Source organism: Rhinopithecus roxellana, chromosome 15 (genome assembly GCF_007565055.1).
Source record: "Rhinopithecus roxellana isolate Shanxi Qingling chromosome 15, ASM756505v1, whole genome shotgun sequence".
NCBI classification, from domain to species: domain Eukaryota; kingdom Metazoa; phylum Chordata; class Mammalia; order Primates; family Cercopithecidae; genus Rhinopithecus; species Rhinopithecus roxellana.
In genome coordinates this window covers 78827062-78845276 of record NC_044563.1, presented here as the reverse complement: position 1 = coordinate 78845276, position 18215 = coordinate 78827062, and the positions used below count along the sequence as shown (strand labels likewise).

The 18215-nt window shown below is 43.7% G+C and overlaps 1 protein-coding gene and 1 pseudogene across 1 annotated transcript in view; both read right to left on the bottom strand.

Moving 5' to 3' along the window:
* ARCN1 (archain 1) overlaps positions 1 to 14482 on the bottom strand; it is a 34210-nt gene extending 19728 nt beyond the window's left edge. The window contains exons 1-2 of the mRNA XM_010367460.1: positions 14295 to 14482; positions 272 to 535 (exon numbers count right to left, since the gene is read on the bottom strand). Of these exons, the coding sequence (XP_010365762.1) occupies positions 272 to 535; positions 14295 to 14297 (267 nt within the window). The 5' untranslated portion in view covers positions 14298 to 14482. The remainder of the gene's footprint in view (positions 1 to 271; positions 536 to 14294) is intronic.
* On the bottom strand, positions 2288 to 2819 carry LOC115893518 (annotated as a pseudogene).
* Positions 14483 to 18215: the final 3733 nt, after the last annotated feature.

Below are 18215 nucleotides of genomic sequence, written 5' to 3'. Positions count from 1 at the left end.
AACAAGTATCAGAACTAGAACGGCAGATTAGAACAACTGCTTAAGAACTGGGAAATGAAAGAGTAGTTCCTATATTCTTTTGGGACACCTATATTCTAAGAGGACACCCAATAAATGTCTGCTGAATAAACAAGGAGCTGCAGCAGTAAGTCGCTGGGGTGGGGAGTAGGAGCCTGCAAACTGGTGAGCATCAGCTGCTTTGGAGGAAAAACTAGTTTTGCACAAAATGTAAAACAAAAAGTGGAACCCAGTATTACAGTAGTACTCTTACCACTCTTGAGAAGAGCCTTAGAGTCTCCAAATCTTCTAAAATGTTGCTGTTTTTGGTAGTGATCAGTACCATATACAGTTTCTCCATAGGCTGGTAGACATATCTTACACTCTCTGTTTCAACAAACGTATGTTGTTTTCCAGTGTTCATGAGCTTTGGAAAAGCTGCTAATAAGCCCTCAATCCGAGTTCGGGTCATTTCCACAAACTGTCGAGAGACAATAGCCTTTCCTGCTTTTGTGCAGACCGCTGCTGCCAACAGCACCTGCCAGGAACATATGCATAAATAAGTACTATTATTTATTCACATCTGTTTTCTCAATATCCCAGGAAATGTTCCATAGAATGACATATTTATTTAGTGACAGAACTAGTAGTAGTATTATTTTTAAGACCGTCTTACTCTGTCACCCATGCCGGAGTGCAATGGCAAGATCACAGCTCACTGCAACCTCAGACTCCTGGGCTCAAGAAATCCTGAGTAGCTAGGACTACAAGTGCGTGCCACCAAGCCTCGCTAATTTTTAAAAAGCTTTTAGTAAAGACAGTGTCTCGCTATGTTTCCCAGTGTCTCGCTAGGTTTCCCTGGTCTTGAACTCCTGGATTCAAGCAATCCTCCTGCCTTGGCCTCCCAAAGTGCTGAGATTATAGGTGTGAGCTACCACGACCAGCTGACATGACGAGCAATAGAATACTGACTTTCACGGGCACAGTGGCTCACACCTGTAAACCCAGCACTTTGGGAGGCCAAGGTGGCTGGATTACTTGAGGTCAGGAGTTCGAAACCAGCCTGGCCAACATGGCGAAACCCCATCTCTACTAAAAATACAAAAATGAGCCAGGCATGGTAGCATGCACCTGTAATCCCAGCTACTCAGGAGGCTGAGGCACGAGAATTACTTGAACCCGGGAGGCAGAGATCAAGCTACTGCCCTCCAGCCTGGGTAACACAGCAATACTCTGTCTTTAAAAAAAAAAAACGAATGCTGAGTTTCAAACTTTTACTCCATTGTTCTTTTCATTGTAATACGTAATTCATAAGACAAAGCTAAGGTAGACAAAACTAACGCCATTATTCCTGTTTTTCAATAACATACCTATAGAAAAACTGTGTAATGAAATGACCTTTTTCCAAGACCATACATATACTAATGAGTCTCCTGTGACTCAGAACTGGGTTGCTCTCTGCTTTGGCAAACCCATAAAGACGAGCTTAAAACTTTTTCTGAAAAGAACAAGGTATTTCCAAGCCCACGCTGAAGTGTGATCAGGCAGATTAAAAATATTAAAGACATAAGAAGCCCCTTACATTTATTATTTTTATCTAGAATATGAAACCAAGCTACCGAGTCTAAATTTATCTTCTGCTCCTTGACTAACTTTCCCATTCACACTGTCTTACTCCCAGACATCCAAACAATCTGCAAAATAAAAATCTAAATGGCTCAATGTTTCACATAGGTTTTGATACTAGGCAATGATCAAGACCTAATAGCCCCCTATTTTAGCATCTGGCATTTCACTAAACAAAACAAATTAAGCACCAAAGGAAGAAGCGGAGACCTCAAATGCCACGAGCAGGGGAGTAAGAAAATTAAGTCCAGTCTCCTCAGTGCAGGAACCCAAGAGCTCATTCACAAGCACAAGTAACAAACACTATTAAAACATTTAGGAAGCCTCAATGCTAGGATATAACCTCTGAAATATCAAAATCCTACTGGTCAGGCTTCTCAGCTTTATAGAAAGCTCTACAGGTGAGTAGCTTGAAGAAAAACAAGTTAGCCAATTTAAATAAATATTCTTTTTTGTTGTTGTTATTTAGTTTTTATTTCATAATCATAAACTTAACTCTGCAATCCAGCTAGGCATGGGAGAGAACAAGGAAAACATGGAACCCAAAGGGAACTGCAGCGAGAGCACAAAGATTCTAGGATACTGCGAGCAAATGGGGTGGAGGGGTGCTCTCCTGAGCTACAGAAGGAATGGTCTGGTGGTTAAGATAAAACACAAGTCAAACTTATTCGAGTTGTCCACAGTCAGCAATGGTGATCTTCTTGCTGGTCTTGCCATTCCTGGACCCAAAGCGCTCCATGGCCTCCACAATATTCATGCCTTCTTTCACTTTGCCAAAGACCACATGCTTGCCATCCAACCACTCAGTCTTGGCAGTGCAGATGAAAAACTGGGAACCATTTGTGTTGGGTCCGGCATTTGCCATGGACAAGATGCCAGGACCTGTATGCTTTAGGATGAAGTTCTCATCTTCAAATTTCTCCCCATAGATGGACTTGCCACCAGTGCCATTATGGCGTGTGAAGTCACCACCCTGACACATAAACCCTGGAATAATTCTGTGAAAGCAGGAACCCTTATAACCAAATCCTTTCTCTCCAGTGCTCAGAGCACGAAAATGTTCTGCTGTCTTTGGAACCTTGTCTGCAAACAGCTCGAAGGAGACGCGGCCCAAGGGCTCGCCGTCGACAGCAATGTCGAAGAACACGGTAGGGTTGACCATGGCTAGTACTACAAGAATTTCCTCGGCGGCAGCGTCTGCAAAGCCTAAATAAATATTCTTATAGTTTCTTTCTTTTCTTTTTGAGACGGAATCTCGCTCTGTCGCCCAGGCTGGAGTGCAGTGGCCGGATCTCAGCTCACTGCAAGCTCCGCCTCCCGGGTTTCCGCCATTCTCCTGCCTCAGCCTCCCGAGTAGCTGGGACTACAGGCGCTCGCCACATCGCCCGGCTGGTTTTTTGTATTTTTTAGTACAGACGGGGTTTCACCGTGTTAGCCAGGATGGTCTCGATCTCCTGACCTCGGGTAATCCGCCTGCCTCGGCCTCCCAAAGTGCTGGGATTACAGGCTTGAGCCACCGTGCCCAGCCTAATATTCTTATAGTTTCAATACATCAATAGTTTTGTATTATAGGAGAACATAACATCCTTATCCACTAAAAATAGGTAATTAGGGTATGTGGGAGACAATCACCATCATGCTTATTTCTCAACAGCAAGCGGTCCCGAATAGCTGGAACTACAGGTGCCTAACACTACGCCCAGCTAATTTTTTTTTTTGTTATTTTAACTTCCTTTTAAGATGGAGTTTCACTCTTTTTGCCCAGGCTGGAGTGCAATGGCGTGATCGTAGCTCACAGCAACCTCCACCTCCCAGATTCAAGGAATTCTCCTGCCTCAGCCTCCGCCTCAGCCTCCCAGGTAGCTGGGATTACAGGTGCATGCTACCATACCCAGTTAATTTTGTATTTTTAGTAGAGATGGGGTTTCACTGTGTTGGCCAAGCTGGTCTTGAACTCCTGACCTCCAGTAATCCATCCGCCTTGGCCTCCCAAAATGCTGGGACTACAGACGTGAGCCACCACGCCCGGCCTTTTTTTGTATTTTTAGTAGAGACAGGTTTTCACCATATTGGCCAGGCTGGTCTAGAACTCCTAAGTTCGATCACCTAAGGTCAAAGTGATCCACCCGCCTCGGCCTCCCAAAGTGCTGGGATTACAGGCATAAGCCAACGTGCTCATGCCCTTTTTAGGGCACAGGCCCTGAACAGTTTTTAAAAAGTAGTCTTGGGCCACGCACAGTGGCTCACACCTATAATCCCAGCACTTTGGGAGGCAGAGGCGAGTGGATCACCTGTGGTCGGGAGTTCGAGACCAGCCTGACCAACATGGAGAAACCCCATCCTTACTAAAAATACAAACACACGTTAAAAGAGACTTAGACATGTCAGTCCATCACAATGTACAAATCAAATTTGAACAGTGATTGAATAGTTGATAATACTAAAAAATTACTGCTCATTTTTTAGGTGTGAAAATATGCTATTATAGTAATGTATTTTTATGGAAGGAATACTTATATATTTTTAAAAAGAGTTGTGTAGTTTTGAATCCTTCCACAGTCTCTCATATTAAAGGTGCTCCCTCGATGACTATATTGAACTAAAAGAGTTGTCTGGGATACACCTTATCTTCAAACTATGCTAGTTTTGCATGTGGTACTAACGAAAGGTCACTGGATTTAGTAATTATCCTGAGGATCGGAATTTACAATTTCCTTTTTTTTTTGGAGACAGGGTCTCACTTTGTCACTCAGGCTGGACTGCAATGGTGCGATCATGGCTCACGTAGCCTCAACTTCTGGGCTTGAACAATCCTCCTGCCTCAGCCCCTTGAAAGGAGCTGGGACTATGGGCAGGTGCCACTACGCTTGGCAAATTTTTGTATTTTCAGTAGAGGTGGCGTTTCACCATGTTGCCCAGGCTGGTCTTGAACTCCTGGACTCAAGTGATCAGCTGACCCTGGCCTCCCGAAGTGCTGGAATTACAAGCATGAGTCACCACGCCTAGCCAGAACTCACAATTTCATGTGTTGAATATCAGTTATAAATATTCCTTTTAAAAGCAACTGTCCTAATATTATATAAATGGGTTTTTATGACTTGGGATAAAATTTTCCAAACTGCCAATATATCGCACATGGATTCAAAACTGCTAAATAGCAAACTGATGATTCAAAAAGTGGCCCGAGTGATGATACGATGTTCATAAAGAATCTAGACAAAATTGCTTTATGAATATAAAAATGGAAAAAATTATTTCTAAATTAAGATTTATGTAACTTAAAACATATATGTAAATTATTAAGTATTTTAAGAACATATTGGACTATTTTTGATATTTTTTTAAGTACAATTTCCATTTTATTTTTCTCCAGAGAATAGTCTGTCTTCAGTCTTTAAGGACTCAGCTCCTTACATGGGCTTTGGTGGGGGACGTGGGGCAGCAATCTGTAGTTCTCAATTGGGGAGGGGGTGTTTGGTCCTTGTGGGCTTCACGAGATTGATTCCTGACTACTTTGCTGTGAATTGCACAACTCACACAGTAATGTAGCTTCATATACAGCTTGGGAAGCACATAGGCATCGAAGATGCTCGCTTCAGAAATGTCCCTGACTGCTGTGGGACTATGTTTTGAATGACGAATTTCTTAATGGCCTTATCCTTGGGCACACATCGAGCACAGTTAGTGCAGCGAATAGGCTGCATGTGGCCGTGGCCCTTTTTGGCATGACCGTCGTTCCTTCTTTTCTTTGTCATCTTAGAGGCACGGACCGAAGAGAGGAGTTTTTTTGTTTTGTTTTGTTTTTTGTTTTTTTTTCTTTTTTAAAAGAGTTTCGCTCTTGTTGCCCAGGCTGGAGTACAATGGCAAGATCTTGGCTCACTGCAACTTCCGCCTCCTGGGTTCAAGTGATTCTCCTGCCTTAGCCTCCCGAGTAGCTGGGATTACAGGCGCCACCACCATGCCCAGCTAATTTTTTTTGTATTTCTAGTAGAGATGGGGTTTCACCATATTGGTTGGCCAAGCTGGTCTCAAATGCCCGACCTCAGGGGATCCACCCAGCTCAGCCTCCGAAAGTGCTGAGATTACAGGTGTGAGCCACCGCGCCCAGAGTATTTTTGTTACATTCTTAAAAGTTTACATAATTGGCAAAAAGCTTTTCTTCTTAATAGTCTCATCAGAAAAGTGGGGAATTCTCTTATATTTGGGATCATTTCACATTGGTTTCTCCTTTTCCCAAAGACTGAGTTAGAATTAATGTCCCAAATTTGCAAAGAACCAAGCTGATATATCGGAAAAACTAAATGGGAGTGAGAAAATCTATATTCTAGTTTTGTTCTTCTATTTACCATCTGTCTGACCTTCAGTTACTCAACCTCTCTTAACCTCGTTTCTTTTCCTATAAAATGCAGCATTATCTAATGACCTTATAAGCTATTATGAGGGCCAAATGACTATAATGAAACTGTACTTCAAAAGTGCTATACAACTTGTAGCACACATATTCATGATGTAAAACAGCACCATTAGTAATAACAAACATGCATCTCATGAAAAAAAAATTATGTCACTTCAAAGTGATGGATTTTTCTTTTTTTATTAAAAAAAAAAAAAAAAGAGAGACGGGATTTTACCATGTTGCCCAGGATGCTCTCAAACTCCTGCGCTAAAGTGATCTGCACACCTCAGCCTTCCAAAGTGTTGGGACTACAAGTGTGAGCCATAGCATCCGGCCAAGGTAATGGATTTTTGCTTTTGTCACTATTTTGATATTCAAATAATGAATATTGATTCTCCCCCCAAAATTTTACATATAGTTTCAGGGAATGCATTGATCCTCTAGAGAAGTTATTCTCAAATGGCCCACAGAAAATCCCCTCATGCAATGAGAGATATTATTAATAAATGGGAGCATATTGCAAATGTAATCCCTGTAGGGCCTCCTATCTCTAAAAGTTTGAGAATCATAGCTCTAGGAAGTTATGGTTCTCTATGTTAGAATTTTACGAGGTTCTGAAGGAATAAGACAAATCAAATGCACATCTAAAGAAAGGACAGCTCAGACCAAAACTTCAGACCTATATAAACATGCTGCATTTAATAGAAACCCCATATCTAATAATAAAACTGTTAGAAACAATGTTTACAGGCTCAAGGGTAGTTCTTAGGTTTCCAACTAGAACCTCTATACCATACAGGTAAAATTTAGGTAAAAACATCAAAAGCAACTTGAAAGGGAAAAAGGGGCCGGGCGCGGTGGCTCAAGCCTGTAATCCCAGCACTTTGGGAGGCCGAGGCGGGCGGATCACAAGGTCAGGAGATCGAGACCATCCTGGCTAACACGGTGAAACCCCGTCTCTACTAAAAAATACAAAAAACTAGCCGGGCGAGGTGGCGGCGCCTGTAGTCCCAGCTACTCGGGAGGCTGAGGCAGGAGAATGGCGTGAACCCGGGAGGCGGAGCTTGCAGTGAGCCGAGATCTGGCCAGTGCACTCCAGCTTGGGTGACAGAGCGAGACTCCGTCTCAAAAAAAAAAAAAAAAAAAACAAAAAAGAAAGGGAAAAAGGAACAAAAAGGTGTGTTACTATCCACTTTATTTTTTGAGAGAGTGTCTCACTCTGTAGTCCAGGCTGGAGTGTAGTGGTGCCATCTCGGCTCACTGCAAGCTCTGCCTCCTAGGTTCAAGAAATTCTCATGCCTCAGCCTCCCGAGCAGCTGGGATTACAGGTGCAGGCCAGCACCACCAAGCCTGGCTAATTTTTCTATTTTTAATAGAGACAGGGTTTCATCATGTTGGCCAGGCTGGTCTCCAACTCCTGGCCTCAAGTCATCTGCGCGCCTTGGCCTCCAAAGTGTTGGGATTACAGGAGTGGGCCACTGCACCCGGCCCATCCACTTTACTGATGAGCACATTCAAAAACTAATCATAGGTACTGGTAATCTCCATTTTTGTGATGTTGTAAGAATTAACTGAGTAATTATTTATTGAACACCTACTATGCATACAACATGCTTTCTGAGAATTAAGATGACACAGACTAGCATTCTGCCTACAAGAAGCTTAATAGGGATAAGACACAAACGCAAATCACTGTAATGTGCGGCAGAATGTGTTAAGTAACATAAGAGAGGGCCGGGCGCGGTGGCTCAAGCCTGTAATCCCAGCACTTTGGGAGGCCGAGACGGGCGGATCACGAGGTCAGGAGATCGAGACCATCCTGGCTAACACGGTGAAACCCCATCTCTACTAAAAAATACAAAAAAAAAAAAAAAAAAAAAAAAAAAAAACTAGCCGGGCGAGGTGGCGGGCGCCTGTAGTCCCAGCTACTCCGGAGGCTGAGGCAGGAGAATAGCGTGAACCCAGGAGGCGGAGCTTGCAGTGAGCTGAGATCCGGCCACTGCACTCCAGCCTGGGTGACAGAGCAAGACTCCGTCTCAAAAAAAAAAAAAAAACAAAAAAACAAAAAAACAAAAAAACTAGCCGGGCGAGGTGGCGGGCGCCTGTAGTCCCAGCTACTCGGGAGGCTGAGGCAGGAGAATGGCGTAAGCCCGGGAGGCGGAGCTCGCAGTGAGCTGAGATCCGGCCACTGCACTCCAGCCCGGGCGACAGAGCGAGACTCCGTCTCAAAAAAAAAAAAAAAAAAAAAAAGTAACATAAGAGAGTCACTGATAAAGTGCGTGGAAATTCAGAGGAAGAGATTACTTCTAGCTGGTAAGGTCAGGGATGACTTGATAGAAGAAACAGCATTTAGGCAGGGAGCAGTGGCTCATGCCTTAATCTCTACACTTTGGGAGCCAGGGCGGGCGGATTACCTGAGGTCAGGAGTTCAAGACCAGCCTGGTCAAAAAGGTAAAACCCTATCTCTACCACAAAATACAAAAAATTAGCCGAGTGTGGTGGTGCACGCCTGTAGTCCCAGCTATTGGGGTGAGGTGGGAGGATTGCTTGAACCTGGGAGGCGGAAGTTGCAGTAAGCCGAGATCACACCACTTTACTCCAGCCTGGGCTACAAAGTGAGATTCTGCCTCAAAAAAAAAAAAAAAGAAACAGTATTTAAATCATGCTTTAATGAATTCCAGGATTGTTTTGAGACAGAGTCTTGCTCCAGGATTTGTTTTGAGACAGAGTCTTGCTCTATTGCCCAGGCTGTAGTGCAGTGGTGTGATCTCAGCTCAGTGCAGCCTCAACATTCTGGGCTCAGGTGATTCTCCCACTTCACCTCCCAGGTATCTGGGACTACAGGCACATGCCACCACACCTGGCTAATTTTTTGTATTTTTCTGTAGAGACAGGGTTTTGCCATGTTGCCCAGGCTGGTCTCAAACTCCCAACCTCAAGTGATCCACCTGCCTCAGACTCTCAAAGTGCTGGGATTACAGGCATGAGCCACCATGCCTGGCCAGAATTCCAGGATTTCATATGTCAAGATGAAGAAAGCAGTAGGGTAAAATCATATGTTTCTCTTTGAGTCATTCCATTATCCAGATACAAGCAAAACAAGGCTTCCAAAAGTAGGACCAAAGTTCCCCATACTAAGTATAGCATAAATATCAAAACATCCAGGACACCACAAATCACAGGTTCCAGGCAGTTGACACAGGTCTCTCTGTTACAGCTACTAACACGGCTAGAACGTATAGTCACCTCTAAACAAGATAAATTTATCCTATCCTAAATTAACATTTGTCTTCTTAAAGTTCTTGAAATAATAAACCTCCTCACATCAATGTTTACTGGTTTAACAATTATTAAAATATAGCATATACTAAAAGGTAAGTTAACAATTTTACCTATTGAAATTTGATCTGATTTTCTCCAAGGAAGAATAAACATGATTACAAAGTTTTTGTTTTTTTAACATTTTTGGAAAAAAAATTCCAGATCTAAAAGGAACTTGCAAGAGCACTTGATTGTCTTACAGATGTGAAAACTGAGGGCCCGTAAGTTAGATGATCTCTCCAGGACTGCTTAAAAAAAAAAAAAAAGGCCGGGCGCGGTGGCTCAAGCCTGTAATCCCAGCACTTTGGGAGGCCGAGACGGGTGGATCACAAGGTCAGGAGATCGAGACCATCCTGGCTAACACCGTGAAACCCCGTCTCTACGAAAAAATACAAAAACTAGCCGGGCGAGGTGGCGGGCGCCTGTAGTCCCAGCTACTCGGGAGGCTGAGGCAGGAGAATGGCATAAACCTGGGAGGCGGAGCTTGCAGTGAGCTGAGATCCGGCCACTGCACTCCAGCCTGGGCCATAGAGCGAGACTCCATCTCAAAAAAAAAAAAAAAAAAATTCTCCCATTAAGTTAAGCTTTGCCAAACAACTTTTAATAATTCTTACATGGTTTGAGTACACTATCTTTGGACTAAATAACAACTCTCTGCTACACAGACTTAACTACATGAATTGTTAAGTGCCTCAAGTTAAGAAACCTGGAGAATTAGGTTTCTGTTCTGCCTTTGCCACTAATTATGTGACCTTGGAGAAGTCACTTAATTGATTATTGAAATATCCCTAAAGTAGGAGGTTAGTTTATATGAAATCCAAAGTGCTGTGTCTTTAAAGTTCTATAAGTCTAAGCATTTGAAAACTACAGTAACAGAAAAAAAAAAAAAAACTACAGTGACAGAAAACGTACAAACTTCCATTTTATACCCACTGCTCCAGTTCTAACCACTTTGGAACAATATTTTATGGTAATATTAGGCTGCAAGAAGGCAAACTGTCTAACCATAACAAATTGTGTGTGCAAGAGAGATACAAGAATAACAGGTGGTATAATAATTCAGCATAAATATGCACAACTCTCTCAAAAAAAGTCAAGTTCTTTCTTGAACCTCTAAATGCTTCAGGTTTCCTTACTTCCAGAATTATAGTCACCTTCTCCTTTGTAATTCACTGCAATATTTTATACACACACACACACACACACACACACACACACACACACACACACACACACGATTCATGGCCATATTAAGGCTAGTTTCTATAATTGTCAGGGAGGACTGTTCTGTCTTTCCTATTTACGTGAAGCTATTATATATAAAATCAGAAAGAAGATTACAATAAAATGTAGACCACATACAAAACCTAAAAGTTGAAAAGTAATTCACTCAGTGAGGGTTTTAAATCCATCACATTTCTATTCTAAAACAAAAGCTTGTAGAGAATTATAACACACACACACACCCATTATCAGTTTCTGCAGTGAACTTCTATATGAAGACATAAATAGACGGCAAATCAACGGAAACTCAAGAGAATCATTTTCATTCTCTGCTGTCCTCTCAAAACACAATTAAAAAGATACATAAAGAATACAGTGCTGGGCATGGTGGCTCACATCTGTAATTCCAACACTTTGGGAGGCTGAGGTGGGAGGATCACTTGAGGTCAGGAGTTCAAGACCAGCCTGGTCAACATGGTGAAACCACATTTCTACTAAAAATAGAAAAATTAGCTGGGCGTGGTGGCACATACCTGTAATCTCAGCTACTTGGGAGGCTGAGGCAGAATAGCTTGAAACTGGGGGGCAGAGATTGAAGGGACCCAAGATTGCGCCACTGCACTCCAGCCTGGGTGACAGAGTAAGATTCCGTCTCAAAAAAAAAAAAAAAGAATAAAATAGCTGTGCTGCTGCTGTATCATATATGAAAAAAAGGGGCTGGGCGCAGTGGTTTACGCCTGTAATCCCAACACCTTGGGAGGCCGAGGGCAGATCATAAGGTCAAGAGATAGAGCCCATCCTGGCCAACATGGTGAAACCCTGTCTCTACTAAAAATACAAAAAATTAGCTGGGCATGGTGGCATGCGCCTGTAGTCCCAGCTACTCAGGAGGCTGAGGCAGGAGGATAGCTTGAAGGCGGAAGGTGGAGGTTGCAGTGAGCCGAGATTGTGCCGCTGCACTCCAGCCTGAAGACAGAGTGAGACTCGGTCTCGAAAACCAAACAAACAAGAAAAAAAGTCAGAACATGTTCTCATTAATTTGCAGAATACAAGAAAAAGATCAAATCAAGGCCCACATGTCTACAGTCCCAGCTACTCAGGAGATGGAGGTGGGAGGATCGCTTGAGGCTAGGAGTTTCAGGCCATAGTGCACTGTGATAGTGCCTGTGAATAGCCACTGCCCTCCAGCCTGGGCAACATAGTGAGACCCTGTCTCTTAAAAAAATAAGTAAATCAAAAGATGCCTTTCTTTGTACTTTACTTTATGATGAAGTCATGAGAAGGCATTTGTTTTTGCATTTGTTCACTTATTTATCTATTGGAACTTTGCAGTCTAGGACATTCTGCACTTCAATAACTAAAGCCAAAAGGAATTTATTTTTAAAAAATCAATGTTTATGTGATGATATCTGCAACTTACTTTGAAATGTATTTTTTTTTAATGGAGACAGGGATGGATGGATGGTTAGATGTATGATAAAATATAGTGAAATGTTAGTTACAGAATCTAGTTGGTGTTTATATGGGTATTCACTACAAAGTTCTTTCAATTTTTCCAGATGTTTGAAAATTTCATAATGAAATGCTGAGCTAAAATAAATTGCGAGAAGTTTTGATACAACTTTCAGATCAATATTTCACCCTATCTGGACATTTCTACTGTCCAGGGATATGTTTGTAAAGGAGCAGGACCCAAAAACATTACACAGAAATAACACCAATGTCACGACTCTACAGAGCAGAACGTACTGAGATAAATTGTTCTCCAGAGTACACAAATCTGTGGGTATCTGGATCATGCTAAGTTCCAAATAATTCAGAAATATGTGACACAACTCTATGTGTACGTACACATGTCAAAATAGCATGCAAAAGTTATATTTTATATACATCATGTAGGGCTTTACCATCCCTCAGTTATCAATGAATTAAAAATACTAAGTTCCAATAACCTTTTAACAAATAAGATTTTTATAAAGATTATCTATATCTGGTTTATATAATACAAGACCTTAACTTTACCATTAAAATAAAAATATGCTCGGCCGGGCGCGGTGGCTCACGCCTGTAATCCCAGCACTTTGGGAGGCCGAGACAGGCGGATCACGGGTCAGGAGATCGAGACCATCCTGGCTAATAACATGGTGAAACCCCGTCTCTACTAAACATACAAAAAACTAGCCGGGCGTAGTGGTGAGCGCCTGTAGTCCCAGCTATTTGGGAGGCTGAGGCAGGAGAATGGCGAGAACCCGGGAGGCGGAGTTTGCAGTGAGCCGAGATCGCGCCACCGCACTCCAGCCTGGGACTCCGTCTCAAAAAAAAAAAAAAAAAAAAAAAAAGCTCTAAAATACACTATTAATTCCAGGGTGTAAACAGGAACTGAGTTTCAAAATCACTAACCAAATACAGAACCTCCTGGAGAAACAGAAAATACAAGTTTCTATAAATTTTATGTCCAACACAAAAATTTTAGGAGGCAAACCTGTTTGATGCAATTTATATACCTGAGGCTGAGAAAAGCTGTTCAGTGGCTTAAAGCTCAGCATGAGTTCCCCCCATTAACCAAGTTCTTATCTAAAGGGTTGTCAATAGAACTGATTAGGATTGGCACCAAATTACATTCTGTCATCTCTCAGGTACACTGGACGATGTTTTAAATCAAGTTATCTATTGACAAAAGAATAAAAAAGAACAGAACAGAACATCCTTCAAAAGATTAAAGGACATAAGGTGCACTGAAAAATAAATTACTAGCTTTTTTGCAACCAAAGAATGTCTACTACTTTATGAATATCTACAAATCACAGCGATAAAGATTGAGTGATGTCAGCAGTTCTGATTTCCTCCATCCTCAACCACATTACCTTTCTCATCCTTGTAACAGATGAGTATACAAAGATAACCCATGTGAAGGCAAGTAACTGGTCTCAGAGGATAACTCACCCCTCTTACTCCTCCTCCTGTGAGACATCTGACTACGACATGCCACATACACATTTTACTTCACCTGAACAGTAAGTTGCTTGAAGGCAAACCCTGTGTTCTCTGGAACTTGCTCACATTTTCCCAGTGGTCTACACAGTGTATGTACCCTGAGTTACACTAACAAATGGACACAAGTGAGTTCTACGGAAGTAGTGGAAGGTTTCAGGGACACTTGGGTCCTATAAATTAATGTTAGAAGTTACTCCTTTCCGCTCTGTATCTCCATTTCTCCCTTCTGAACAAACAAAAGAAAAATTTCTGGACACCAGTGGATTTGCATTTCGAGTTATCAACGGCCTAGCAAATACCGGGGGTGGGAGACAAGCTGGTTAACAAGAAGGACCAGAACCTCCGGAGACAGGCCCAGCTTGCTGAGCCTAAGCGCCAGGGAACCGGCAGGACAGCATCAGTTCCGAGGTCCGCAGCCTGGGACCCGCACCACCACCACGAAGTTCTCGCAGAGCAAAAACGCCGGGCCATCTCAGGGGCAGGTCCCAGCAGACGAGGGAGTCCAGCTGGTTGGGGGTGGTGGGGAAGCGGGCACGACGACAGATGGACTGAAGTCAGCTCCGTCGGATCTCCAGGAGACCGGGCACAGGAGGCCACATTGCTCCCCGAGCCCCGAGCAAAGCACCCGGCCCTAGACCCTCAGGGCGGGGCTCCTCCCCCCCGGCCCCAGGCCCGCCGACAAGGAGAGACGGTGAGGCTCGGACCCCAGGAGTTCGGGTCCTGGCTCGGATCTTACCATGGTGAGGGCGGTGGTGGGGCGCGCCCGCTCTCCGGCTCCACTGGGGATAGGGGGAGGGTCTGGGGAAGGGGAGCACGGGCCGCTCTGGATCTGCTGCCCGCTTGACAGGAGCCGCTGCCGCTTCGCCTCTTGCCAAGATGGCGGCCCCGAGCCACGTCTTCAACCGGAAGCGGCGCAGGTCAAAGGGCAGGGCAGGGCGGGGCGGGGCCTGCGGGCTGGGGAAATTGAGGGTACCCCGCTCCTGTTAAACTGTGCCCGGGCGGTGTAGGGAGCGTTCACCCCCCAACTGTGGAACCTTATATCTCTGCCCTTTCACTTTCATCGCCTTCATTTATTTTGCGTCACATCTTACAGTTTATTAAGCCGCTGGCACAGCCACTATTATTTAATATACAAGATAACCCGTGTGCACAAAGGACTAGTATCCGGAATATATAAATAAATTTTTTTTTTTTTTGAGATGGAGTCTCACTCTGTCGCCCAGGCTGGAATGCAATAGGGCGATGTCGGCTAACTGCAACCTCCGCTTCCCAGGTTCAAGGGATTTTTCTGCCTCAGCCTCCCGAGTAGCTGGAATTACAGGCACGGGCCACCACGTTCGGCTGTTTTTTGTAGTTTTAGTTGAGAAGGGGTTTCGCCACGTCGGCCAGGCTGGTCTCGAACTCCTGACCCCAAGTGATCCACCCGCCTCAGCCTCCCAAAGTGCTGGGATTACAGGCGTGAGCCCCTGTGCCCAGCCTAAGAACTCTTATAACACAGCAATAAAAAGGCAAATACAGTATTCCTGTCTAAAAATGGGCTTCATCTGCAAAATGGAGAGAGTAGAAAACAAAAAATTAAAATGAGCAAAAGATCTGAATAGATATGTGTCCAAAGAAGATATATAAATGGCTAATACACACATTAAGAAATGTTGACTATCCGGCCGGGCGCGGTGGCTCAAGCCTGTAATCCCAGCGCTTTGGGAGGCCGAGACGGGCGGATCACGAGGTCAGAAGATCGAGACCATCCTGGCTAACATGGTGAAACCCCGTCTCTACTAAAAAATACAAAAAACTAGCCGGGTGAGGTGGCGGGCGCCTGTAGTCCCAGCTACTCGGGAGGCTGAGGCAGGAGAATGGCGTAAACCCGGGAGGCGGAGCTTGCAGTGAGCTGAGATCCGGCCACTGCACTCCAGCCCGGGCGACAGAGCGAGACTCCGTCTCAAAAAAAAAAAAAAAAAAAAAAAAAAAAAGAAATGTTGACTATCCTTAGGGAAATGGAAATCAGACCCATGGTGAGATACCACTTCACACCCACTAGGATGGCTATCATAATTGTTGGTAAGGATGAATGTAAAATAGTGCAGCCACGTTGGAAAAGAGTTTGGCAGTTCCTCAAAAAGTTAAACAAAATTGCCATATGAGCAATTCTACTCATAGGTACATATCCAGGAGAACTGAATATATGTCAACACAAAAATGTGTACCCTAATGTTCATAGCAGCATTATTCATAGTAGCCAGAAAGTGGAGACAATCCAAACAAATCCATTCATCAATAGATGTGGCATATATATGGAATGGAATATTATTTAATCACAAAAAAGAATAAGGTACTGACATGCTACAATATGGATGAACCTTGAAAATATTATGTGAAAAAAGACAGATACAATGGGGCACTCATATATGATTCAATTAATATGAAAGATCCAGAACAGAAGAAAACCCACAGAGACAGAGACTAGCTTAGTGGTTTCCAGGGCCTCAGGAATGGTAGGAATAGGGAGTGAGAGCTAATTAGTGTGAGATTTATTTCTGGAATAATTAAAACATTCTGGAATTAAGCCAGGCATGGTTGCATGATCCTAGAGTCCCAGCTACTTGGGAGGCTGAGTTGGGAGGATGGCTTGAGACCAGGGGTTAAAGGTCAGCCTGTGCAAAATAGTGAGACTTAGACTCTTTTTTGTTTTTTGGTTTTTTTTTTTTTGAGACGGAGTCTCGCTCTGTCGCCCAGGCTGGAGTACAGTGGCCAGATCTCAGCTCACTGCAAGCTCCGCCTCCCGGGTTTATGCCATTCTCCTGCCTCAGCCTCCCGAGTAGCTGGGACTACAGGCGCCCGCCACCTCACCCGGCTAGTTTTTGTATTTTTTAGTAGAGATGGGGTTTCACCGTGTTAGCCAGGATGGTCTCGATCTCCTGACCTTGTGATCCGCCCGTCTCGGCCTCCCAAAGTGCTGGAATTACAGGCTTGAGCCACCGTGCCCGGCCTGAAACTTAGACTCTTAAAACAAAAACAAACAAACAAAAAATAGTAGTTCTGGAACTAGACAGAGGCAAATATACTAAAAACCACTAAATTGTATACTTTCAAAAGGTGAATTTTCATGATTTGTAAATTATATCTTTAAAAAAAACGCACAGGAAGCAGGGCAGTGTGCTTATGTCCATTTTGTATATGAAGAAAATGATGAAAAGTTTAAGGGACTTACTCAAAGTTTCTAAACCAGTATATGATGGAACCAGGACTCAAAATCTGTTCTTGTGATTCTCATGTTATTTCTTGTATGCCAAATTTCAGATTTTTCAGAGTATAGCTGATTCTACTGAATCAGTTCATCCTTAAATCATTTTATCCCACATCCTTAGCTCAACCCAACAGCACTCACCCATATTAAACCTATATGTCCACAATTAAGTATAATAGCAACTTTTAATTGAGTGCTTAATTTGTGTCAGGTACTTTACACATGTTATTTCCAATCCTTTACAACAATCCAAATAAAGATACTGAGGATCAAAAAAGTTAAGCATTTGTCCAAACTCACACAACTAGTAAGTGGTAAAGCCAAGTTCAAAGTCAGTTTTTTCCTGGCTGGGCATGGTGGCTTATGCCTGTAATCCTAGCACTTTGGGAGGCTGAGGTGGATGCAAGAGATCAAGACCATCCTGGCCAACATGGTGAAACCCCATCTCTCCTAAGAGTACAAAAAAAAAAAAAAAAAATTAGCTGGGCATGGTGGTGCGTGCCTGTAGTCCCAACTGTTCGGGAGGCTGAGGCAGGGGAATCGCTTGAACCCAGGAGGCGGAGGTTGGGTTGCAGTGAGCCGAGATCATGCCACTGCACTCCAGCCTGGCGACAGAGGGAGACTTTGTCTCAAAAAAAAAAAAAAAAAAAAAAAAGCTTGGCATGGCATAGTGACTCATGGCTGTACTTCCAGCTACCTGGGAAGCTGAGGCATGAAAATTGCTTGAACCTGGGAGGTGGAGGTTGCAGTGAGCTGCGATCATAACACTACCCTCCAGCCTGGGCAACAGAGTAAGGCTCGGTCTCAAAACAAACAAATGAACAAAAAAACAAAGTCAGCTTTTTCCATTAAAACACACTGCCTCTGTATCTCCTGTGTGTTCTCTAACTTTTATTGAACACTTAGAGTGTACCAGCCATTACTCTAACTTTACACAGAATATCTCCTTTAATCCTCACAAGAATCCTCTGAGATAGGTACCTTTATTGTCTCCATTTCACACACGAGGAAATCAAGGTATAGAGAAGAAAACTATCCCACCACAAGTCTCATGGCTAAAAAGTAGATAAGCGGGCCCGGCGCGGTGGCTCAAGCCTGTAATCCCAGCGCTTTGGGAGGCCGAGACGGGCGGATCACGAGGTCAGGAGATTGACACCATCCTGGCTAACACGGTGAAACCCCGCCTCTACTAAAAAATACAAAAACTAGCCGGGTGAGGTGGTGGCGCCTGTAGTCCCAGCTACTCGGGAGGCTGAGGCAGGAGAATGGCGTAAACCCAGGAGGCGGGGCTTGCAGTGAGCTGAGATCCGGCCATTGCACTCCAGCCTGGGCGGCAGAGCGAGACTCCGTCTCAAAAAAAAAAAAAAGTAGATAAGCAAGGATTCAAACAAAGCCTGTTCAATTTTGGAC